This window comes from Coffea arabica, chromosome 1c (genome assembly GCF_036785885.1).
Source record: "Coffea arabica cultivar ET-39 chromosome 1c, Coffea Arabica ET-39 HiFi, whole genome shotgun sequence".
Taxonomy (NCBI): domain Eukaryota; kingdom Viridiplantae; phylum Streptophyta; class Magnoliopsida; order Gentianales; family Rubiaceae; genus Coffea; species Coffea arabica.
The window spans coordinates 22,060,635-22,085,977 of record NC_092310.1 but is presented as its reverse complement, the minus strand read 5'-3'; the positions used below and the strand labels follow the sequence as shown (position 1 = coordinate 22,085,977).

Sequence of the window (25,343 nt, the reverse complement as noted above, 5' to 3'; positions counted from 1 at the left end):
ATCAGCAACAACTACCCAAGTGTGGGAATTCAAAGAGCCCACTATCACATTTTTACACCATACACAAGCTAACCAATTGCATGCATGAACTTAACAAGGTAAGATAGCTTCCAAACTTCAAGTTTCCAAGAGTGGATCATCACTTACTTTGGTTTGGTGTTCAAGCAGAATTTTCGGCCCTCTATTACCCCAGAAAAATCGTGATTTCCAGCCCTTGTTTGCAGCTCAAAATGCTCCTCAAGTATCAAGCTAGGTGTGGTGCAAGTTTGGTTGAATTTGGAGATGATTTGAGGTTGGTTTGAGTGAAATTTGTGAGGAGAAATTTTGAAGCAAAGGAGTTAGAGAGAGAAGGGTGTTGGCCGGCTGTCTTGAGGGGAAGAGAGAGGGTGATCAGATTTCTCTTAAGCTTCCAAGGGAAGATACTAACTTGTGGCCACAAATCACCCATTAGTCAACTCTCATTAGGGCTCGTTTGGCACGTTTTTGGCTCGATTTTCTCGCGCGTTTGGTTCACTAGTGCACTAAACCTCCAATGCATTTATATTCATGTAAGTATTATTCACTCTTAATTGTCCCGAAATAAGGGTCTAAAGTCCCTCAAATAAGGTCGCGCGTGTAAAAACGCGTACCGTCAATTTTACCGCTATAACGCGGAACTTCCAAGAAATTCTTATAACGATTGCACTATTAATTATCACTTGAGTTTTTATTCATAAGATTACCTATTTTAGAACCATAGTACAAGTCTCAAATATTCCAAGCTTATTGTGCTCCTACGCGGATAAAATCTCCAAGCACTATTCACTATTTTTACTAAACGCGCTCCAGGAAATTAATTTTTGAAACGAATCATTTTAAAAATATAACGAAGTTATATTGCCATGTATTTATGTCTAATAAGACTAGAAAATATTTCTCGTGGCAAAAATCCAATGAAATAATTTATTAAGCCATAAATTTAGGTTTAAAATTAATAGTTTTTACGAGTCCTCACATCCTCTCCCCCTTAAGAAAATTTCGTCCTCGAAATTTACCTTGGTTGACGAACAAGCCGGGATACTTCTCTCTGATTGTCTCTTCAACTTCCCATGTTGCCTCCTCTCCTCCATGGTTCTTCCATAAAACTTTCACTAGTGGTATTTGCTTGTTCCTCAATTCCTTCACTTTTCGATCCAGAAGTTTTACCGGTCTCTCCTCATAAGTCAGGGTTTCATCGATCTCGATATTCTCCGGTTGTAAAACATGAGAGGGGTCTGGATGATATTTCTTAAGTATGGACACATGAAACACGTTATGAATACGAGATAAGCTCGGTGGTAATTCCAGCTTATAGGCTACAATTCCAACTCGCTGAATAATCTTATATGGCCCTACAAACCTTGGTTGTAGTTTCTTCCCTTTTCCGGACATCAAGCTTGCTTTTAAAGGTGTAATCTTGAGAAATACCATATCTCCAACAGCGAACTCCAAATCCTTCCTCCGATTGTCGGCATAACTTTTTTGTCTACTCTGAGCTGTTTGAATCCTTTGCCGTACCAATTTTACTTTTTCATTAGCCTCCTCAATCCAAGATACGGTTGTCGGGTCTAAAATTTTCCGTTCACCCATTTCATCCCAACAAATTGGAGATCTACACTTCCGACCATAAAGTGCTTCGTATGGAGCCATTTGAATAAAAGAGTGAAAACTATTATTGTAGGCAAATTCCACTAAAGTCAAAAACTTACTCCAATTCTCTCCAAAATCCAGTACACAGTCCTTAACATGTCCTCTAGAGTCTGAATTGTTCTTTCAGATTGTCCATCCGTTTGGGGATGGTAAGTGGTACTAAAGTTCAACTTAGTCCCCAACACCTCTTGCATCTTTTGCCAAAAACCTCGAAACAAATCTTGGATCCCTATCCGACACAATACTCACAGGTATACCATGTAGTCTGATGATCTCATCCAAGTACAACCTGGCCAACTTCTCCAACGGATACTTCATGTTAATCGGTAGAAAATGAGCCGATTTAGTCAATCTATCCACTATCACCCAAATGGCATCATGGCCTCTCTGTGTCCTTGGTAAGCCTAATACAAAATCCATGGTAATATTTTCCCATTTCCACTCAGGTATTTCTAGAGGTTGCAAAAGTCCTGAGGGTTTTTGATGTTCGGCTTTAACCTGTTGACAAATCAAGCATGTCTGAACAAATTGGGCAATTTTCTTCTTCATATTTTTCCACCAATATAGACCTTTCAAGTCTTGGTACATTTTATTCCCTCCTGGATGTACTGTAAACTTTGATCGGTGTGCCTCTTCCAAAATTTCTTTTCTAAGCCCTTCATCCTTTGGCATAACCACCCGATTTCGAAATCTCAATATTCCATCTGATCCCAAAGTGAAATCGGTCTGGTCTCCCATCTTAACTTTCTCCACCAACTTTTGCACTTCAGGGTCCTTTTCCTGAGATTCCTTAATACGTTCCAATAAACTGGAGGTTATTACAATATTCCCTAAAATTATTTTCCTTGGTTCTAATCGAGGATTCCAATAGCTAACTTCCTCTAACAACTGAAATTCCTTAACCATCAATCCAGCCATTTGTACCTGACGGCTCAAAGCATCGGCCACTACATTGGCCTTTCCAGGGTGGTACTTAATCGTACAATCATAATCTTCCAGAAATTCCATCCATCTACGTTGCCTCAAATTCAGCTCCTTCTGAGAAAATAAGTACTTAAGGCTTTTGTGATCTGTAAAAATCTCAAATATTACTCCGTACAAATAATGTCTCCATTTCTTCAAAGCAAAGACCACAGCCGCTAACTCCAAATCATGGGTCGGATAATTTCCTTCATGCGGTTTCAATTTTCTAGAGGCATAAGCTATCACTTTATCATTTTGCATCAAAACACATCCCAAACCTTCCTTAGAAGCATCGGTATAAACCACAAAACTATCCTGTCCATTTGGTAGAGCTAAAACAGGCGCTCTAGTCAATCGTCTTTTCAACTCCTGAAAACTTCCTTCACACTTAGGACTCCAAATAAATTTTCCATTTTTCTTGGTCAACTCTGTCATAGGTCCAGCAATTTTTGAAAAATCCTGGATGAATCTCCGGTAATACCCTGCCAATCCTATAAAACTCCGAACTTCCGTTGGATTTTCCGGTCGTTTCCATTTCGAAACAGCTTCAACTTTAGCTGGATCCACTTTAATCCCATCCTGAGAAATTATATGCCCTAAGAAAGTCACTTCTTTTAGCCAGAATTCACACTTGCTAAATTTAGCATATAACTGATGTTCCCTCAAGATTTGTAAAACAATTCTCAAATGCTTCTCATGATCCTTCGTATTCTTAGAATACACCAAAATATCATCAATGAAGATCACCACAAATTGATCCAAGTAAGGCTTAAAAACCCTATGCATTAAATCCATGAAAGCGGCAGGTGCATTGGTTAACCCAAAAGGCATTACTGCAAACTCGAAGTGCCCATACCTCGAGTTAAAAGCAGTCTTAGGTATGTCCTTCTCCAAAATCCTCAATTGATAGTAACCTTGCCTTAGATCCAACTTTGAAAACACTACCGCCCCTTGCAATTGGTCAAACAGTTCATCAATGTGGGGTAGTGAATATTTATTCTTAATTGTAAAATCATTTAAGCCTCGATAATCTATACATCACCTCAAACTCCCATCTTTCTTCTTTACAAACAAAACTGGGGCTGTAACATCCCGAATATTAGGAGGTTGTTTGTGAAGAAAATATTAAAGTATATTTCTTCGGGTTTGATTTAAAACCTTATTTTGTTTTAAACGACTAGAAACCCTAATGTTTTAATCAAAAACCCTAGTTTACTTGTGACTAAACGGTTTCTTAAATCTTTCATATTTTACTAGAGATTCTAATGTTAATTATTGAAATTGTAAATTCCTCACGTTTTCTTAAAAATTTCCTTTTATTTGGAAATTATTATTTATTAAGGCCCTACTACCCAATTGTTCAACAATAAGTGCAGATGAACCTGGAAATAGGGTTTTACACTTCGGTTTCAAGATTTGAGCAAAATTAGGGTTTTCGCGATTTTTCGCCGGATGAATTTTCGGTACTGGCCGAGGATCAATTTGATGATTAAAAGTGACTTTTAAGTGAGAAATAATATGTGAGTAGTAGCAATGATGTAAGGTTAGTGAATGGGAAGTAAAAACCCTAGTACGTGAGTTTTAAGAAAAACGGCGCGAACCGGCGGGTCCCGCGCATTACCTTTTGAACGCACCACTTGACCACCACTTTCTTACCCTACAAGCTCATTGACAATTGAGCAAAATATCTTCTTATATTACAGCTAAGGGGACCGAAATTTGTGGCTTATAAGCAAGGGAAAAAAAGAGAAAAATGAGTGGCCAAGTGTTGGGCAATTTGTGGACACCATTAGTTCTAATCTTTTGGCTTTATTATAAGACAAACTTAGCTTCATTTCTCTTGATATTTCTGCCAAGGAGTCGTGAGGGAGAGGGAAGAAAACACCAAGAGAAATTTCTTCATTTCATCTTCAAATCTAACAACTTAGTGAGAAAATAAACAAAGTAAACCGATTAAACTTGTTCTTGAGTGATTAAGTGGTGATTTGTGGTAAGCTTTTGGAAGAAGGAAGCTTGGGCTACTCTTAGTGACCTCTAACCAAGGTAAGAGAACTTATCTCTCCAAGTTTTACTTTCAATCTTGTTAAATTAAGCTTAACAACTTGAGATTATGGTGAAATCATGGATGATTAGCATGTTGTAGAAGTTTTCCCCTTTCTTATTTGATGACTAGGGTTTGGGGAAAATTCTACCCAAATGATTGTATGATGTTTATATGTTGCAATTGAGGTGTTATATGGTGTTTTGGTAGTGATTGGACCAAGAAATTAAGGAAAGATTCACTAGAAACTCAAAATTTCCAAAATCTGGAAAATTGTCTCAACATTCTGTCCGAATTTTTATCTGTATGTTAGAGGCTGTTTTGGCCTTAGGTCAAAGAATAAACGTTGTAGAGAATGGCATTTTATAGGTACCTACAAAATTTCACCTCAATCGGAGCAACGTAGGATGTGAAAAGTCCAAAATACCCTTACTATTCTAAGTATTTCCCAGCAGTCCGTTTCATCAGTTAAGTCCAGTTTATCACGTTTTTTGACTAGGAGCCGTACTGATTTAGCTCTGGGCCAAAACATGAAAGTTGTAGTGTTATGAAGTAGCTTTAAAATGCCTCTAAGAACACCTGAATTGGACTTTTTTACACTGAGTTATGTCTGTTACAGCGTAATGCGTTTAAACAGCCGACGAATTGGTTTCTGGTTTAGTAATTTGAGAATTTGACCAAGTTACATTAGAAACTAGACAAAGTGACCTTCATGAACATTGTAGCTCTGTATCTTAGCTTCGAAACGGAATAGGTTACGCCTCAATACGATAAGCGTAGCCTCGGATATGTTATTTCTGCATTTGTACGTCAAATCTGTCTTGTGCTAAATTGAATTTCTGCACTTGTCCTTAATGCGATTCTTGTTATTATGATATTGTGAGCCTATGGAACGGCTCTTGACATAAATTACTGATATGTATGATGTTGGGTTGTTGTTGAAGAAAAATAATGAAGCCTAAATGGCTGGAAAATTAGGTAAACACAAGGGGCATGCTGCACAAATTTACGCTCGAAGACTAGAGAACTACTTGCAACTTGAGTAAGGGTTAAGAGTGATTACTGCTTGAACCATCTAGGGTACTTGAGTCTTCTTGTTCCGAGGTATATAAGTAAGGACTTGGCCGAACTTGTACCCTTGAGAAATGCAATCATGATTGCTCGAAGTATGTTTTCCTTGTATTTTCCACTCGCATGACGATTTCAAGTATAAAAGTTACAAAGTTTTACCGTTTAAAAAGTGAGCAAGTGTTTCACACTACCATCCAAGTGAATTCCAATTTCTTGAATTTTATTGAACGAAACGTTTAAGTTTCGAATCTAAGTCGTGTTTCAAAGTTCTCAAACTGAGTTTTATCGCAGATTTGGATTCCGAACCCGGAGTATAACCTGAAAGTGACCAGTAAAGGCACTATATCTTTTGGTGAGTGCTTTCAAATACCGAATTGAACTTGATACTTGAACTTGATACGTGACCAATCTGATTACATGTTATATACGTGAATTGTAAGGGCAAGAGTGTACTTTATCGCACTTGCCCTTACGTGATATACTTGTTTATTGTTGCAATTGACTTGATATACTTGATTATGATGCGCGCACTTCCTGGAATTCCAGAAACCTTGTGGCGAGTTACTCTAGTCGAGCCGGCAAGGGCTTGGTCGATTGGGTAACGAACCCTGGGTCTCTTGTATTGTCGAGTGGAGTGATATCTCCTCGACTAATCGGTATACTCGAGTATTACCACCTGTGTTTATTGAGGATTTTGGGCCCAGTAGGGGGTTTGAACGGTGGACGGAGAGTCGTGTAAGTGGTGTTCTACTGGATTGGTTACTTACTTGAAAGTTGACGGAGTGTCAACTACTACGTGATCAAGCTTCTGGTAATGCAACGGGAATTTGGCTCCTGAGAGTCATCCGTATCCTTATACTTTGGAATGAATATTGTTTATTGGATTATTGTTGCTTTTGAAAAACTTCTACACTCGCTCATTTTAAGATTGCTACTTGACGTGTTATTGCTCACATTTATGAACTCTTCATGCTTGTTACTTTGCTTTACCGGAAACTTGTACTTCTAAATAATGGTCAATTTGCTATTTGGAACCTCACTGGACTTTTAGCTCATTCCACTCCATTTGTTTTCCTTTCAGGGGTACGAGCGAGGTATGAGTTATGTAAAGTCTAGCATAGACTAGTTGTTTGATTTTTGACTTGTACTCGCGCTATTTCTCGGATGGAACATGTTGTACTTGGATTGTATACGTTTTGAACTAGTTTGGTGTATTGAGACTTTGTACCTCGATTTCTATCAATGTAAATTATAAGCTTGAATTGGGAATGTTATTTATGGTTCATGGATGTGTGTACATGACTCGTTTGAGATAGGGAGTGAGTCCTGGCGAGAGCTGGGCAGGCGGTCTGCCGAACACTTTGGTACGCCTTAGGGGGAGGTGGGGTCGTCACAGGGGCTCCCCACGGGGAATCACTCTCTCGTATAAAACCTCGTTCCAACAAATCCTGTAATTGTAACTTCAACTCCTTCAACTCAGCTGGAGCCATCCTATATGGTGTCCTTGAGATAGGTGTTGTTCCCGGAGTCACATCAATTTTAAAAGCTATTTCCCGTTCCGGGGGTAGAGACTCCAATTCTTCAGGAAAAACATCGAAAAATTCTTACACTACCGGTGTGTCCTCCAGATTCACCTTATCGCTAGGGGTATTAATAAGAAAAGCCAAATATCCTTGAGCTCCCTTATTTAACAATTTTCTAGCCCGAATTCCCGAAATAAGTGCAGACGAGGCTAACTTACCCCTCACATCCAATTTCAAGGTTGCCTCCCCTGGAATACACAATTCTACAATTTTCGTCCTACAATTCAGTTGGGCATTATAACGGGCTAACCAATCCATCCCTAGGATCACATGTGAGAACCCGTAAAACCCTAATATTTTCCTAGGGTTTATTTCCCCTTAATTGCATGTTTTCTGCATTTTCTGGCTTAGAAATATTTTCTTAGTGGATTTTATGAGCAATTATAGTTTTAAGATGATTTTTCTAGCATTGGAGAATTTTTAGAAAATTAAGAGTAAATAGTGGACGTGGGACCCACTAGTGCGAAAAGTTCGGAAAAATTCGGCCAATAAGGTTAAGTTTCGGATACTGTGTAAAATTTATCGGGTGTTAAGGGATAAGTAGAGTATATGAAGTGATTGATGTGAGAGAGAAAAGAATGATAAGATTGCATTTAATAGAGTGACACATGTCACTTTCTTATTGGATACCTTTTATGAAACACTATTCACCTTTTGACATTTTTTTGACTTTTGACCCAACTAAGTAAATATCCAAAAATTCACCAAAAATCACCATATTTCTTCTCTTGTTGGCCGGCTCTCCTTAGCTCAAGAAGGAAGGGAACTTCTCCATTTTTGCAAGCTTCTATTTGGTCCAATCTACCACAAACCAAAGTTTAGAGTTGATTTCACTCCATAAAAACTTTCCTTCTAGTGTTAGTAAGTAGTTTGGTGAGATTTGTTTGAAGGCCTAAGGTGGTCAACATCCCTCTCTCTCTTGGTTCTTGGTAAGTGAAGCTTGAAACACCCTACTATCTCTAATGATGCTTATTTTGTGCTTAATGGAGGCATGAGAGGAGTAATATGTGATTTGTTTCTTGATTGGGTTTGTTTTGGTGAAGTTTTCATTTTATTGAGAATTTTTCTGGTTTAATATGAAATGAAGGTTGTGGCTTTGCATGATGAATGGTAATGGTTGATAATGACTCTATGAGGTGTATTGGATAGGAAAATGCAACTAATTTTGGATTTGGATGGAAAATTGGAAAGTTAGGGTTCTTGAAGCCCCAATTCTGTCCGGTTTTAGATCACTATGTTAGAGGCCGAATTTGACTTTGCTCAAAACATGAAAGTTGTAGGTATTGATGAGGTTGATGTGCCTACAAAATTTCAGGTCATTTGGATTAATGTGGAATGAGATATGACGAAATTACTGTAGCTGTTCTGCTTTGGACAGAATGAGAAAACTGCGATAGTAATTGGCCATTTTGACTGGTATTGGTTTAGATTTTGGAGTTGGTGTCTTCTGATGAAATGTAGTTGGATGCCTTAGCTAACTTATGCCTTTGGAATTTCGGCATTTGGACTTGTATGGACTGAGATATACCGATTACAGTTTTTTGTGTTTTGCGAACCTGTTTTAGGAATTCTGGGTTAGTATTTGGCATTTTCGACCTAGTTAAGCTAGGAACTGGATTGAGTGACCTTCTACATTGTTGTAGCCATGTTCCATAGCTTCGAAACGGTGGGTCTTACACCCCCAACCGATATTTTTAGTGAGAGTTGTACCATTACCGCATTATGACGGCAAAACCGATTTTCTTATTAAGGCTTAAGTTAAAGCCCTTTCTTAATTTCTGGTTTACTATCATGCTTATTTGTGCATACGAAACCCTATTGGGGTTGTGTTAAGCATTGCTATACGACTCGTTATCGAGTCTCATTGCATTTGTTGCGTGATTCTAGGGCGTGACGGTAGTTCACGGCGGATTGGTGACCACGGTGTATGAAACACCACTTTCTCGCTTGGTGAGTATACTACTCACTTACTTGCTATAATGTGGCTTTGTGCTATGTGTATTTGATGCCTTGAAGGCTTAATTGGTTATTGAAAGTGATTGAGGTGAGGGTGTACTTGACCGCTCTCACCCCTTGTGATTTTCTTCATAGCTATCTACTGTTCCACTGAAATACTGCATTTGTTATATGAGATACTGAATTCCATGCATGGAAACTGAATTGGGTTGTTTGGACTGTTGTCCTACTACTTTACTGTATCACTGAGCTCAACCCCGTTTGGTAGTCAATTGAATCGAGCCGGCGAGGGCTTGGTCGTGAAGATTGAATTGCCACGGGGACTGTACTGGGGAACCTTGTGGTAATGAGACCCTTGGTTCCGGTAAACTCGAGTGTTACCAAAAATATTACTGAATGGAGTGCGGGCCCGGTTGGGGTATGTTGGGTGGAAGGAATGGAAGTAAAGAGTTGTCTACGGTTTGGTATTTTAACATTGACGGAGAGTCAATGAGGTTGGTTCAAGATTGCAAGCGTGGAAATGGGCTCTTGAGAGCCGACCGTATCCTTTTACCGTTTTGCTTCATTGCTTATTTGTGCACTTTAAATGAAGGTTCATTCTTATATGACTTTGATTGCTTATTGGGTGGTATACCACTGGGCTTTGGCTCATTCCGTGTTATTTGTTTTCCTTACAGGGATATAATTGCTTTTGAAAATGGACTGGATAGTCAATTGCCATACTGAGCTTGTAAATGTCTTTTGTATAGCTCTTGAAGTGAAACCCTAATGTATAACGGGTTCATTTCCTTTTGATAGGCAAATCGAATGTGTACTCCTTAATGAATAGTTTTGGCATGCCATTATGGTTGTAAATGTTGATTTCCATTGTACATATATGCTTGGCTATGGTTTAGATAAATTTCGGCTTCGGTTTTCGTTTTATTTTATTTTATTTTATTTTGTGTTTTGACTTGTTTGCGCGCGATGTTATGTTCCGGAACGTTTTAGATTGACGTAAACCGTACCGTTAGTTCTGGCGAGAGCTGGGCAGGCAGTCCGCTAACCCCTTTGGTTCGCCTTAGGCGAAGGTGGGGCTGTCACATCACATCATATCCTTTAATCGCTAGGCCTATCAAATCGGCCAGCAATTTTCTTTCCTTCACGCAGATTTCACTATTCTTATACACTAGATTAGCAATTAGACTTTTGTCCCTAGTGGGTGTTTTAACCTCCAAGTCATATGGTAACTTAATTGGTTTCAAGTCTATTCCACTCATGAAATCAGGGTTTACAAAAGAGTGCGTTGCACCCGGATCAATTAAAATCCTAGCTAGGCGGTGAAAGATTGGAATTGTACCTTCAACCACCTCGGTCGCCTCTGGAACTTGTGGATAGTCCAATGCGTAGACCCTAGCCGGTACTTTCGGTCGACTTCCTCCGGCACTGGTCTGCTTAGAGGTTGATTTTTCAGGCCTCTGCAGGCTTCCCCCTGTTTTCGACGATTTCGGACAATTTACGATTTGATGCTCAGTGCTCCCACACAGTAAGCATTTTTCCAACTTTCTCTAGCAGTCGTTCTCAGAGTAGTTGGATTTACCACAATACTCACATGTAACTTGAGGGGTCACAGTCGATCCAACAGATGGTGCCCCCCTAACTTGAGTCGTCCCGCTACGACCTCCCCTAGATAGAGCTCCCCTAGAAGCTCCAGCAGTTCTCATTCCTCCTTCCCCTCTTCCCTTTTTAGAAGGGTGTACACACTTACTGGTCTGCCCAGAAGTGCGACTAGGAAAATTCCTTTTTCTGTTGTGAAAATCCCTCACTTGAGATCTTGCATTCTCAACCCTTTGCGCTTTCTCTAAAGCCTCAGTAAAGGTAGAGATTTGGGCTGCAGCCAGACCCTCCTGAAGTTCCACATTAAGTCCCTGTATGAACCTTCTAATCCTCCTTCGTTCATTGGCTACTAACTCAGGAGCGTATTTGGAAAGTTTAGTGAACTTCCCTTCATACTCTGCTACAGTAAGGATTCCTTGTTTCAACTTAATAAATTCGTCCTCCCTTTTCTCTTGGATTAAGGGCGGAAGAAACTTTTCATTAAACTCCCTTGTGAAATTCTCCCAAGTCCAAGGGGTTCGAGCCCTTTCCCATTTTCCTTTTGTCAAATCCCACCAAGCACGGGCCACTCCCTCAAATTGGAAAGCAGCAAAGTTCACTCGCCTATCCTCAGTGTAGTCTAGTGCGGCGAATATATTGGTCATCCTTTCTAACCAATTCTCCGCTACTTCGGGGTCAGGTTCACCCATAAACTTAGGCGGGTTAAATTTTAAGAATCTTTCCAGGGCTCTATCCTCCCCTCTATCCTGGCCCCCAGGTTGGTTAAATGGTCCAGGACCCTGTCTCTCCGCTAGACGTTCTAGGATATCAGTCATCCTATTGATGGCAGTAGCCACTTGGTTACCCTCAATGTTTTCCTGTCCCTGGGTCGGTCCAGTTGCCGATCCCTGGTCATCCCCCTGAGGTTGGGCCTGTCTAGACGCTCGCCCACGGCCTCGACCACTTCTTAGTCCTTCCATTAGCCTAAATGTGCCTAGTGCAAGAAATAGATTAACTTAAGCAGAAAAGAAGAAATATATCGAAATTAGAACCAACCAAGAAAGCATTGAAATTAACAATAATTTACATTCATAAGCATGTCAAGTTCGTACAATTAGCAAGTTAGGGACAATTCACAAAAATATAGCACACAGGTGCTCAAAAGTATACTTTTAGTCACAGAAGACTAAAGTAAGAACAAGTGCCCAAAAGTAGGCCACACAAGCATGCAAAATACAATGGCCTCAGCACTCGCGTCACCCTAACTAGTCCTAACTATACCAGTCAAAAGTCAAAAGGGGTCAACGACCAAGATCCTAGTCCACAGCGGGGCTATCAGGAGGAACCTCCTCCTCGAGATCCTCCTCCGGATCCTCCTCCTCATCGTCAGGAATCGCCTCAGTAGCGTCCTCAACCAAACTAGTAGCATCAACCAAGATCTCGAAAGCCCGAGTACGGACATCCCGTCCTAGCCTAGTAAGTCGAGCCCTAGTATCCCGAAACTCCTCATTAACCACTGCAGATGTGGCTACCTCACCCTCCAGCACCTCCTCAAGTTCGGCAATCCGCTCACCCTGAGCGCCGACCATCTGCCTAAGCTCGTCTACCTCGGCCTGTAAATCACGGTTGGCATCCACCAACTGACGACGCTCGTCGTCCAGAGCAAGCACTATATGGTTCGGGTAGGCGAAAGTCAACCTACACGAACATCGAGGGTATCTATCATAAGGTGAGTAGCGTGCTCGAGCTCCTCCCGCTAGAGCTCGGTAGAAAATAGTCCTAAGAGGCTCGTAATGACCATTTGCATGGCCATTCCCATTAGCTGCCGGGGCTCCATTTCCGTCATCCATCCCTGCAAAATAATAATTATAATATTTTTCAAGTTAGAAACTTAAATCACTACTCAGTTCCAATATCCTGTAATGCATGCCTAACTTAATCGTTGGTTCATCCCAATCGTCACTTGAGGTAGGACTAACTTAGATGCTAGCTCGCCTCAAGTATCACTTAGGGATTAAGTCATCCCATATCGAGTCTTAAAGGTAGAGTATCTAATATGTCTCCCATATAGACCTCTAACCTAGTGCTCTGATACCAACTGTGACGCCCCACATCTCCCTAAGGCGAACCAAAGGGTATCCGCGGACTCCTGCCCAACTCTCGTCAGGACTCAAGCAAATCCATTCAATTTGAAACCGGACTAACACTTTAAAGAGAGCAACATGAATACAATAATGCGGAAGCGTTCAAACTTAACAAGTCACTTAACGTGTAACCAGTACATCGGGTATTCATAAAACGACTTAAATTCAACATACACGTCAGGGCCCACAATTTTCATGTTTACAATTTCCAAAAGTACAACCCAAACCAAGGCCTAGTCAAAATATATAACAGGAGTCTTAACAAAAGTACAACGGATGGTTTCTCCATATTTCTCCAAGATTCGGTCCTGTTAAGGAAAACAAAACTATAGGGTGAGCTAAACGCTCGTGAGGCCAAGAACACACATGCAAGCACTTTCTCAAATAACAATCCCAAATTTTATAAATAAACCATGTTATTTCAATAATCGACCATTCAAGCAGAAAAAGTAATCAGAAACAATTCAAGGATGTAGTAGCTCTCAGGAGCTAAGTTCCACTTGCTCTGCCGATGTCATGCGTATACCTTCCCGCGTTGACCCTCCTGTCAACCGGGTCGGTATTTCCATTTCTGTAGATCACCACTTACTTCCCTCCGTCCACCGTACACCCCAAGGGCCCACAAGTCATTTATAAAGCGATACTCTACGAGTATGCCAAGCAAGACCTCTCATTAGGTCGAGCTTATATATATCTCATGGCTCGCCCCAGTCCCCGACCAAGCCCATTGCCGACTCGAGTCTAAGGTTGGCCTATGAGTTTGGGCGTCCCCCATTCATTTGAAAGTCGAGGAGGTTCATTCCATCGACGTATGTATTCATAACATACCATTGCATTTCAGTCATTCATTCAATACATTACAATCATTCAATATATTTCAATCATTCATTTGAAATTAGAACAAGTGCGATAAAGTACGCACCCGCCCTTATTTTCTTAAAATTCCAACAATTATCACAAATAAACATGTATCAAAGATTCACACACTTGACACTCACCGAGCAATTCAATAACAATTATTTTCTGGGAGTTCAGGTGTCCACTGTGAGATCCTCTTAAAGGTCTCCTTGAGCGCCTGACAATTAATAGTGGATAATCACACAATTAACCCACTTATCAAGAAGATCGTACACTAGTACAATCTAAGGATTATTTCGCAAAAGGAACCTCAATTACACGTAAATCGAGGTTCAACTTGCCTTTTATTATGTACAATATTATTTGAGTTTTTATCATGAAAATCGTAAGCAAAACGTTTAAGAATATCAAAAGGATAAAGAGTTCTTGAAAAACTCTATTTCTTTGAAATTGGAAAATTTTCAGTTTTATTATGAATGTTTGAAAAATCGTAACTCGCTCGGTATAAGTCGAGAATTGGAAAACTTTATACCGTTGGAAACGTCTTAGAAAGTACTATAAGTTCCTAGAAGACACGTTTCCATGAATCGAAGTGGAAAGTGTTCAAAAATGAGCTTGAAGATGCAGGATTGGTTTACAAGGCAGAATTAAGTTGGATTTCGGCCAACTTTGAAAATTCGGCACGATTCACACGTTGCAAACCGGCCTCTGAAATTTGCAGCTCAATTAGTGTTACAGGTGAAGTTTATAACAAAACAAGCGGATCAAGAATCGGAGTTTCGAGTACCGAGATACGGTAGCCCGAAGTTGGGGAAATTCAAGACTGGAGAAGAATTTCCAGATTTGAACCTCCAACACTAGGAATTTAATTGGGTATCGAAACGAACTTGGATTGGTACCAAAATTGACAGTATTTTACTCCCATATGAGAGGTACCGTTCTATCAAATGTCAGGGAAAAATACCTTCGGAAAGATAGTTAACTAGCCAACCAAAGTTCAGGAAAAATTATAAGGCAATCTGCCTTTAAACTTTCATTACCCATTTCAAAACGTTTAATCAAGCAAACTATCCACTCATGGTTCATTTGTGAAACAAAGGCCTAAGAAACATCCATAATGCCTTTGGTAAGTGTTTAGTATCAAGAACATCAATTAACAAGTTCACTCCAAGATCTTGTTCCAAACCAGTCCAAACATTAAGGTTTTTTCCAAAACAGGGCAGTCCTCTTGTTTTGGTCACAATTCAGTCAATTTAACTCAGAATCAAGCATGGCCTATGCCGTTGGAAAATACATTCATAGGGATAAAATATCACAGAAGAAATTGTTTCCAAATTCGGCACCCATCTGGTTCAAAATCGGGCATCAAGTTGCTGCCTGAACACTTCATTCCAGATGAACAGAGCAACAGGACAGCGAACTTAAAACATTTGGTTCGGCTTGCTCACAAAGAATCAGAACGTGCATTATATACCAAATTAAAGCCAGGAATGTCTAGTTTCAAACTCCACCAACGGCACATGATTCCGACATCCGAGGACAGAGTTATAGCCAAAATACTACCACTGGTCAGAGTCATACTCGAACAGTTTTCCAGATTTGCTAGTTTCTCAAAAAAAATTCATTTGCTCAATCAAACCTCAATATTTTCCAATGAAATTTTTCACACATCTAATACATCCTATAAACATCCAATTCAAGCCGTTAGACCATTAAAAATTGGCCTTAAAATGGCCGAACATGGCAGGGGCAAAATCGGAATTTTTGCTTCTTACACCCAATGAAGTTTCTACTAATTACCCACCACTAATGCATCATTTTAACCACTAAACCAACAATATAACCACCATCAATCATCAAATCAGCAACAACAACCCAAGTGTGGGAATTCAAAGAGCGTATCACATTTTTACACCATACACAATCTAACCAATTGCATGCATGAACTTAACAAGGTAAGATAGCTTCCAAACTTCAAGTTTCCAAGAGTGGATCATCACTTACTTTGGTTTGGTGTTCAAGCAGAATTTTCGGCCCTCTATTACCCCAGAAAAACCATGATTTCCAGCCCTTGTTTGCAGCTCAAAATGCTCCTCAAGTATCAAGCTAGGTGTGGTGCAAGTTTGGTTGAATTTGGAGATGATTTGGGGTTGGTTTGAGTGAAATTTGTGAGGAGAAATTTTGAAGCAAAGGAGTTAGAGAGAGGAGGGTGTTGGCCGGCTGTCTTGAGGGGAAGAGAGAGGGTGATCAGATTTCTCTTAAGCTTCCAAGGAAAGATACTAACTTGTGGCCACAAATCACCCATTAGTCAACTCTCATTAGGGCTCGTTTGGCACGTTTTTGGCTCGATTTTCTCGCGCGTTTGGTTCACTAGTGCACTAAACCTCCAATGCATTTATATTCATATAAGTATTATTCACTCTTAATTGTCCCGAAATAAGGGTCTAAAGTCCCTCAAATAAGGTCGCGCGTGTAAAAACGCGTACCGTCAATTTTACCGCTATAACGCGAAACTTCCGAGAAATTCTTATAATGATTGCACTATTAATTATCACTTGAGTTTTTATTCATAAGATTACCTATTTTAAAACCATAGTACAAGTCTCAAATATTCCAAACTTATTGTGCTCCTACGCGGATAAAATCTCCAAGCACTATTCACTATTTTTACTAAACGCGCTCCAGGAAATTAATTTTTGAAACGAATCATTTTAAAAATATAACGAAGTTATATTGCCATGTATTTAGGTCTAATAAAACTAGAAAATATTTTTCGTGGCAAAAATCCAATGAAATAATTTATTAAGCCATAAATTTAGGTTTAAAATTAATAGTTTTTATGAGTCCTCACAGGAAAACTCTTCAGCAAATTAATAGACACTTAGAATGTATGGGCAAATCAATTCTTGAATTTGGTATTGCTCAGGATGTTTTGTAAAACTTGAGCTTGGATTCTCATTTCAAAGAAATTGATATTGAGGTGAATATACATATATCAAATAAAGATCTTGCATCAATTTTATTGTTGAACGAATAACAAAAGTATGCTTATGAAGAAATAATGGCTTGAATTAATCAAGGCAAGTCAAATACTTTTTTTTTATTGATGATTTTGGAGGCATTGAAAAATTACTTTTGTATTGAACTTTGCTAACCACAATTAGATCAAAATGTGACATAGCACTGACAACTGCATCATCTGGTGTTGTTGTTTCAATTCTGTTAGGTGGTTGCACAGCTCATTCATGTTCCAAGATAGGTGATAGCGAAAAGAATGGCTGCAATGTTAGCAAACAAAGTGCAACTGCACTATTAATAATGCAAGCAAAACTTATCATTTGGGATGCAGCAGCCATGACAAAGAAACATACAATTGAGTGTCTTGACAAATTGCTAAAAGATATCATGCATTCAAAAAACAATCTTTGGAGGTAACGTTGTAGTTTTTTGTGGTGATTTTAGGCAAACACTGTCAGTCATAACAAAAGATTTCAAAAAAGACTACATATCTACCAGTTTTATTAGGTCATACATTTGGAATCATCTTGAAAAATTCAAATTGGTTGAAAATATGCATTCTCATCTTTATAAACTATATTCTAACTTTTTACTTAATATTGATAATGGCATATTCCTTCATTAGATGATAAAAAAATAATGATTCCATATTCTATGCTCATCCCATTTGTTGATGATACCATTTCATTGTAGAACTCAATTGATGATGTTTTTCTTGATTTGAATTCTTTTAAAACTGATTCTCTCCAAATGCTTAATAGTGCAATGTTAACAACAAAAATTGATTTTGGTGATGAAATAAATGACTTGCTGATTGTAAAATTTCCAGGACTTGAAATCAAATACATTAATTTTGATGAAACGATTAATCAAGCTAAACAATCAAAACATGAAGATTTTTTGTATGCATTACATCCTCCAAACTTGCTTCCACATGAGCTAATTTTGAAATCAAATTGTCCAATAATGTTGTTTCGAAATTTGAATCCAACAGAGGATTTATGTAATGGCACAAGATTGATATGCCTCTTATTAACTAAACATGTTATACATGCTAAAATAGTAGTAGGTAATTTCATTGGCTAGGAAGTTTTCATTCCTAGAATTTGTCTGCACCATTGCGATGATCAAATGCATCCTATTCCATTTAAAAGATTCTAATTTCTAGTTAGGCTATGTTTTGCTATGACAATAAACAAAGCACAGGGCCAGACACTAGATTTTATTGGTTTGTACTTAAAATAATCTATTTTTTTTCTCATGATCAATTATATATAGCTTTATCTGGAGCTAAAACTGCAAAAAATGTTAAAGTATTGATACACCCATCAACACCACAAATTGAAAATTGTGCAACTAGAAATATTATTTATCATGAAATATTACAGCTTTCTTTTACATCTTATCTAGCACTCATATGATTTCATTCCATGGTTCATTTTTCCAGGATTTCTGATTTGATCATGCTATCTCATTTTGTTTCTATTAATGTGTTAATTTTTTAATTCCTCTTTTCTGTAAGGTATTTCATATATTTCAGTTCTTTTATTTCAATTATATTATTTTTTTCCTGTTTATGTTAATGCCTTAACATTTCATTTGTTGTTTTCTCAACATATAAACTTACCATAGTTTAATTAATTTTTCTATTTGACAATCATAGTATGCTAAATTATATCACAAAAAAATTACTTTCTTGCAACTACTTGTGATACCCCGACTTTTAGGATATTACGGTTTCTATACTTTATTTTTGTTTAAGACATTGTTTTGTTTTAAAGATTAGAAACCCTACTTGTACTCAGAATCCTAGTTTTACTTGTGACTAATAGGTTTTTTTAAATCTCTCATATTTTAATCGAAACCCTAATTTTAATTTATGGAATTGTAAAATCCCTTATAGCCCTTTTCAGCTCCCCCATATTTTAGGAAGCAAATACCAAGTTCTAATTCCAGGAGCAATATATATATTTACCACATCATGTCTAAGCTTCTCTTTGAAACATCAAACTTAAGAACCACAAACAAAATCTTTTGACTTGGGGCTGATGAAATATAACATCACATTATGCAAAAGGAACTTGCACTACAACTTCCATCACCAAAAGTAAAGATTAAAAATATACAAGGGAAAACAATAAAAACATGGCAAAATGCACAAGTCAAGAGAGTATTAGAACAAGATGGAGATCAATAGATATTCCTCAATGCTTCCAAGTACTCAACTTACGGTTTTTCACGGAAATTCATATAACCCAATTTAACAAGGAAAAGTAACAGCAGCAATGAGCATCCCCTATGACACAGATTATAGAAGTACAATCGTAAAGGAATACCAAAAGGTCACCGACCCCTAGATGCTGATTCATTTAACTCCTCGAGTGATGAAGGAAATAGCTCTATGTAACGACTTCCAAGTGTCATCCTATCCTTGGCAAGCGCAGCTTTTGCATCCTCTGGACTAGCAAACTCCACAAATGCTTCTCCTGTTGGCCTCCCCTCAAAGTTAAATGTTACATGGATTGAATCCTCTGACAACACAAAATCTTTAAAGAACTCCATGATATCATCCTTGCCAGCTGAAAATGGCAGCCCTCTCATTCGTAGAACACCAGTAGGAACAGTAAGATCCTTCCCATCAGCAGATTTTGGCAATAATCTAATGTGATACAGCAAAAAAGCTCATGTTAAAGCCTTTTGTATGCATACGAAAGACTATAAATCTCTTTTTGAGAGTGAAAATTAACTGAAAAAGGAAGAAAAGTAAAGCACACAGTGACATACAATGTTTTTGCAACACAACAAGAGCATAAGAATCATTCCATGCAGTTACTTGCATCTGCATGACCTTAATTCAACTATAATATCACAGAATCCTACCAGGACTATTGTTAGATAGCAAAATTCAGGCAATTGTTCAAGGGTCCAATAAAAGATTCTAACCCACTTGAAACATTATCAAGTAGGAAAGACTACCAAAATTATTATCATAATGCCTAAAGCAAGGCAATATGTAAATCTTAATGGTATCCTACCTACTACTGCTTTAAGTTGTGACTTTTGGGCCAGCTTAAAAAGACACAAGTTTGAACTTACACGGTCATGAATGCCAAGACAAACTTGGTTGAAGCCTTCAAAAATGAGATTAGAATTACGCTGATATTGCTCTTTGTATTGATGACTACAAAGTAATAACAACAGCACCCATCTTTATCACAAATTGCACTTCTATTAACCCATGACTGATGGGTGGGAAAATTGTGACTATCTAGCATAGAAGCTCAAGAAAAGAAAATCCCACCACCAGTGTTGAAGCCATAGACATTGAGGCGATGGTGAGTAATCACAAATCTCAACTGCTCCCCACCGCTCAAAAAGGCAAAATCTTTCCCAAAAAACTAAAAAGTACCTGCATCTTAACTGCTTTCAATTCATCCTCCCAAATGCACTCTAGAAATAGTACTCTTATCAGGGGCTGTTTGCTTTCTTAAAAGGATTTCCTTAAGACATTCATAGAACTCTCTACGGCTGTTATTGTTTCTCGACTATAATTTGAATTATCTTTCACAAAAATGTAGCTTAATTTGTAGATGATATAGTTCTAATTCTCAGCCAAAAAATTGTTCAATATTTACAGCTTTAAAAAGAAAAGTATCTCTGTGTATATGAAAGAAAAAATGGTCAAAAGAAACAAGCGTAACATGTCATTCCATAAATAAACTAAAATCCTGCCTATTTCTCCACAAAAAAACTAATGCCTCAATCAAGTTTTACTATTTACATCCATAGAATAGATCAAGTTTGACCATTTACAAAACAGATCGAGTTTTACCATTTACATCCACAGGACAGATTAAGTACATCGTGATTCCTGTATCACTACATGATCTCTTTCAAACAATTGTCCTTGCACACAGCCCCACTTTGAGAAAAAGGGAACATGTATTGCAAAAGGCTACCAAAATTAGACAGCATTGGCACAAAACCATCATTTACTGTCTACATATTGAGTTTATGAGCCAGTTGTTTGCAATATATTTCAAATCTAGACGTGAATACTCAGGGCAACCATCTATTGTTCCACCTACCTTACCATGAATAAGCACATAAACTTCTGTTTCATCTCCGTTTTCTTTTCACACTTTAAGGAACTTCACCCTAAACACTATTCAAAAGTGGTAAAAAGACAGATTATTTTGGGAAAATTGTACAAAATGTGCCTTACATTTTGCCAAAGTATTTTTACATTCCTCACATTGAAAAGAATTTTTACATAATGAACGAGTATAGTTTATCTTCAATGATACTACAATCCCTTGTACAAAAAGGTTATTCTAGAACTTAAATCTTATATTTCAAGTTTTAATCGATTTGGAAAAATGGTTTTCAAAAGCCCCAGAAACACAGAAAAATGAAATCAAACTAAAGAAGAAACACAAAAATGATGATCATTGCTTGATAGATGACAGTCAGATCTCGATAGAAAGGTGATCAAATTAGTACATCAACTAGATGCTTCACATTGAGCCAAAATTGAATGCATTAAACTCGTGCATGGTTTTAAGTTCTCAAAAGAAGAGTACATGATGCTTGAAGGGGAAAACACTCATCAGTCAAATAACCTAATGTCTAAATGATTTCAAATTGATAACATTTATTGGTCCAATAACCTAATACAAAGAACTTCCCAGCAATCTAAATTCAAGCTGAAAAGTAGAGAAATTTCAGAAGAAAAGTTGGAATTTCATAAAATTTCCTTTACCAGAATTCTCAACGACCACATAAATCTTCTAGTAAAATCCTTGCATTATTATATCCGCAAGAGAACAACCATCAAAGATGACAGTAAGAAACAAGATAAAGAAGTGAGATAATAAGGATGGCGGCATATAAACAATGAGAAACAGAACAACTAACGTCATCTAAGATAAAGTTTTGTTGTTATCATAAACAAGGTTAGTTTCTATTTCACTTGGTGGTGTTACTGGAGGTCTGGGATCAGGGGTAAAAAAGATAAAATACTAAGAGGCAAGAAAATGTAAATAGACAAAACAAAGCACAAAATTCAAAACAATTTGAAAGGGAAAGGGAAAGAGTGTTAAAAAAAAGGCAAGAAGTTACCCGCCCCTGGAAATTGCTTCATCCAACTCCTCACGTGAGGAAGGGAAAAGCTCAATGTAGCGACTTCCTAAAGTCATCCTATCCCTGGACATGGCAGCCCTTGAATCTTCTGGACTAGCAAACTCCACATATGCTTCCCCAGTTGGCCTTCCATCAGAAGTAGCTGTTATACTAATTTTCTCTTCGGAGAGAACAAAATCCTTAAAGAAATCAATAATATCTTCCTTGCTGGCAGAAAAAGGCAATCCTCTCATTCGCAAGAACCCTGTGTGTTCTGCCAAGTCCTTTCCCTCATCAAAAGATCTTGCCCTTGGGACAGCACGACGGGGTGAACCACCACGAGCATCTGAAACTTCATTTGCTATGGCCTTGTAATATTCGTCCTTCCTGCTTCTAAAAACTTCAACATATCTCCTACCAATGTTTTGCCTATTTCTTTGTAGGGCAAAATCCACTTGAAGGGGATATCCCAAAACAGAAAAAGCTTCCCCTGTAAACTTTCCACCTTTGTGAACAAAGAGGACATCAATTACATCCAAGTTATGGAAAAACTCAGCAATATCAGCTTCTGTGCAGTCAAAAGGGAGGCCACGCAGCCGGACAACTGGAAACGGTGGGGGTTGGCCTATATAAGAGTAAGCAGGAGGTGCTGGTGGAGGAGGATTGTACATGTAACTTGGACCAGGGGGAGCGCCAAAATATGAAGAACCATGATCCATCACCCGCTGCCGTTTCAGACCCATTTCTCGGGCGTCACTACTGTCCACGTACTTACTTTAATTCCGAAAAATGATTAAATGGACAATATTTACAGGTCAGTAAAATACTAAATGAGGAACATATACATATATAAAAGTAATAAAACTCATTAATGCAGAGCAGACCCCATTTTCCATTTTATACCCAATAAACAAAGAAACAAAAGTTAAAGGACATCTACATATATATTCATAAAGCTTTCAACAAACCAGGAACTAATGACAGGCCAGTCACTGTATTAATTTGTTTGTATTTTCATGAAATGCTGTTTACTATATCAAGTGTTAGTATTTTTTCTAACAGGATTTAGTGATAAAATAATAAGTAGCCGCAGATGGGGAAGTTGAGCTCCAAAAATTGGATTACAGGAGCACACCTTCAGAATATGAAAGTAGAAGTCTTGCTATTCTAGTTCAAGCCTATCAAATTCTTCATGGTGGTGCAGTTTTGAGAGGGACAGCCAGCTTTGGCTGATTGGACCACTTCTTTCCTTATGGTCATTTAGATTGTTAGGAATCTGTTAGAAGAAGGGCCTGTGAGCTCGATCTTCATTCAGTCATGTGTTTGTAACCAATTGTCCAGAGTAGTGCAGATCAGCTTTTCTGAGCTCTTTCCTCTCAGTTCTTTTTCTGTGATTATTCCTTACTCTAGAACACTCTCTTTCCTCTTTCCATTTACTTTCATTCCTGTAATTTACATTTGAGTACCAATGAATTACCAGCTGAATTGCCTATCCTATTGTAAGATCAAATTAATTAATACTGCTCTATTTCCTTCACTGTCAATCTTAATTCTCTGAAGCCTGATCACAAAGACAAGCATTGGCTTAAATATTCAGTATCAACAATAATTCCAGAGGGAAAAAAAGCATTGCAGCTAACAGCTGTAAAATTGAAATACAACATTTTTTCTTCAAGAAAAAGGGAAAAGCCTGAAATTTTGTACACAATGATAATTTAAACTTTTTCTTCCTGAATTTTTTCGATCTAGCCTTAATCCATATCAATGTTTCATTAGTAAATGCTAAACCACTTTTACCAGCACAGAATATTCAAAGAGACAAAAGTTATAGAAAATCTTCTCATTCATTTTCACATGAAAATTACAACAAACCAGGTTTTACTGACAAGCTAACCACAACTTATTATTGGTATCAATATTAAGTATCAGCAACAATTCCCAGCAAACAGCTGAAAAATTAAATTACAATATTAAGAAAAGGAAAAGACTGAAAGTTTCTCCACAAAAATAAGATTTCCCCTTTTTTCTTGAATTTCAGTCCACCTCCTAGTCCATATCAAATTACAGAAACCACAATAATTGCCGAATATACAACCACCAAACACGGAAAAAAGTGTTTAGGTTTCATCTATAATGGACAATCCATTCGGTCCAAGAAAATGACAAAAAAGCAACAACAATTGGCCGTTGAGATTCATACAAATCAAGCTTTTTAAGGCGCAGATTATCCAAAACAAATAAAACATATGAACCTCGAGATATTTAACGAAGGTAGTAAACGGAGGGAACAGATTTTGGGACTTAGGGATTTTGTGGGCTTACCCTCTGTAGAACATGTCTATGGCTTCAGTGGATTTTTGCTGCAATATCGGCTCTATAATAGAAAGAATTGTTTCTCTTAAGCGTCCGGCGGAACTGTGATGATGATAATGGAACTAATCGAACAAGTATATGGAAGCAAGGACGGCTGAGGAAGATTCTAATAGCAATAGAAGAGGCTAATGCTACACATCTATTTCCAAATTTACCCTCCTTGTATGCAAGTTTTCTCCTTTTTTTGTTTATTTTTGGGAAGACTTTGAACCCAAATCTCCAGCATTAAATCACCCAATCCAACCCTTTTCGCTCTCTGCAAGTTACTAATCCTTGTATGCAACTTACTAATTGCAAACATTTGACCAAGGTTTTTTTCTGGACCAAATTTTAGTTAAGAATTCTTACTAAAAAAAGGTATTCTTTGAAGAGTTAAGTAAATTACAGATAAAAAATGAACTTACTCTTGAATAAGCCACGTGTTGTGAGGCCTCAAAATTTTACTTGCCTTTATGCCTCTTATTTGAACTTACTTGCCTTAGATTTTTGGTTGTTTTAATGGTTGAATTTGAGCCAAGGAAGTGAATTTTTGTTAAGAAAAGTTTCATATGCTCAAGTTGCTAGAAAATCTGGAATTTTCGCAGGAGGCTATGCGTAGTTTTGAAAAATTGGCTATAAATTCGTATAGAAAAGTCGGAATTGAGTTCCGTTTATTGCGTTTGAAACTATACTCGTAGGGCTATCTACGGTATAAAATTCAGAGTTTGATTCAATTTCTATAAATACCAGAAAGTTGGCAAAGGTGACTGAAAATTCTGCCCTGCACAAGTAAAAATAGGAATGTTATAGTAGCTTACAACTCAATTTGGACCAACTTATGAACTGAATCTCTTTGAGGTGTTTTCTAAAGATTATTAGTGTTTCAAGTCTAGTTTTTAACAGGCCAAGTTGTTTTTGACATTTATAACTCAAGTTATAATTTTTCTAAAGGAATGGTGCATACTAGGATTTTTGGTGTGTTTTTGCGTATTT

At 37.9% G+C, this 25,343-nt stretch overlaps 1 protein-coding gene across 1 annotated transcript; it reads right to left on the bottom strand.

The window, feature by feature from the left end:
• Positions 1–19,048: 19,048 nt before the first annotated feature.
• Positions 19,049–24,477, bottom strand: LOC113719423 (uncharacterized). Its single transcript, XM_072061025.1, has 3 exons — positions 24,321–24,477; positions 21,999–22,772; positions 19,049–19,536 (listed from the first exon to the last, which is right to left on the bottom strand). Exons 1-3 carry the CDS (start codon positions 24,332–24,334, stop codon positions 19,221–19,223), a joined length of 1,104 nt encoding a protein of 367 aa, XP_071917126.1. The 5' UTR covers positions 24,335–24,477; the 3' UTR covers positions 19,049–19,220.
• Between the last annotated feature and the right edge of the window lie 866 nt (positions 24,478–25,343).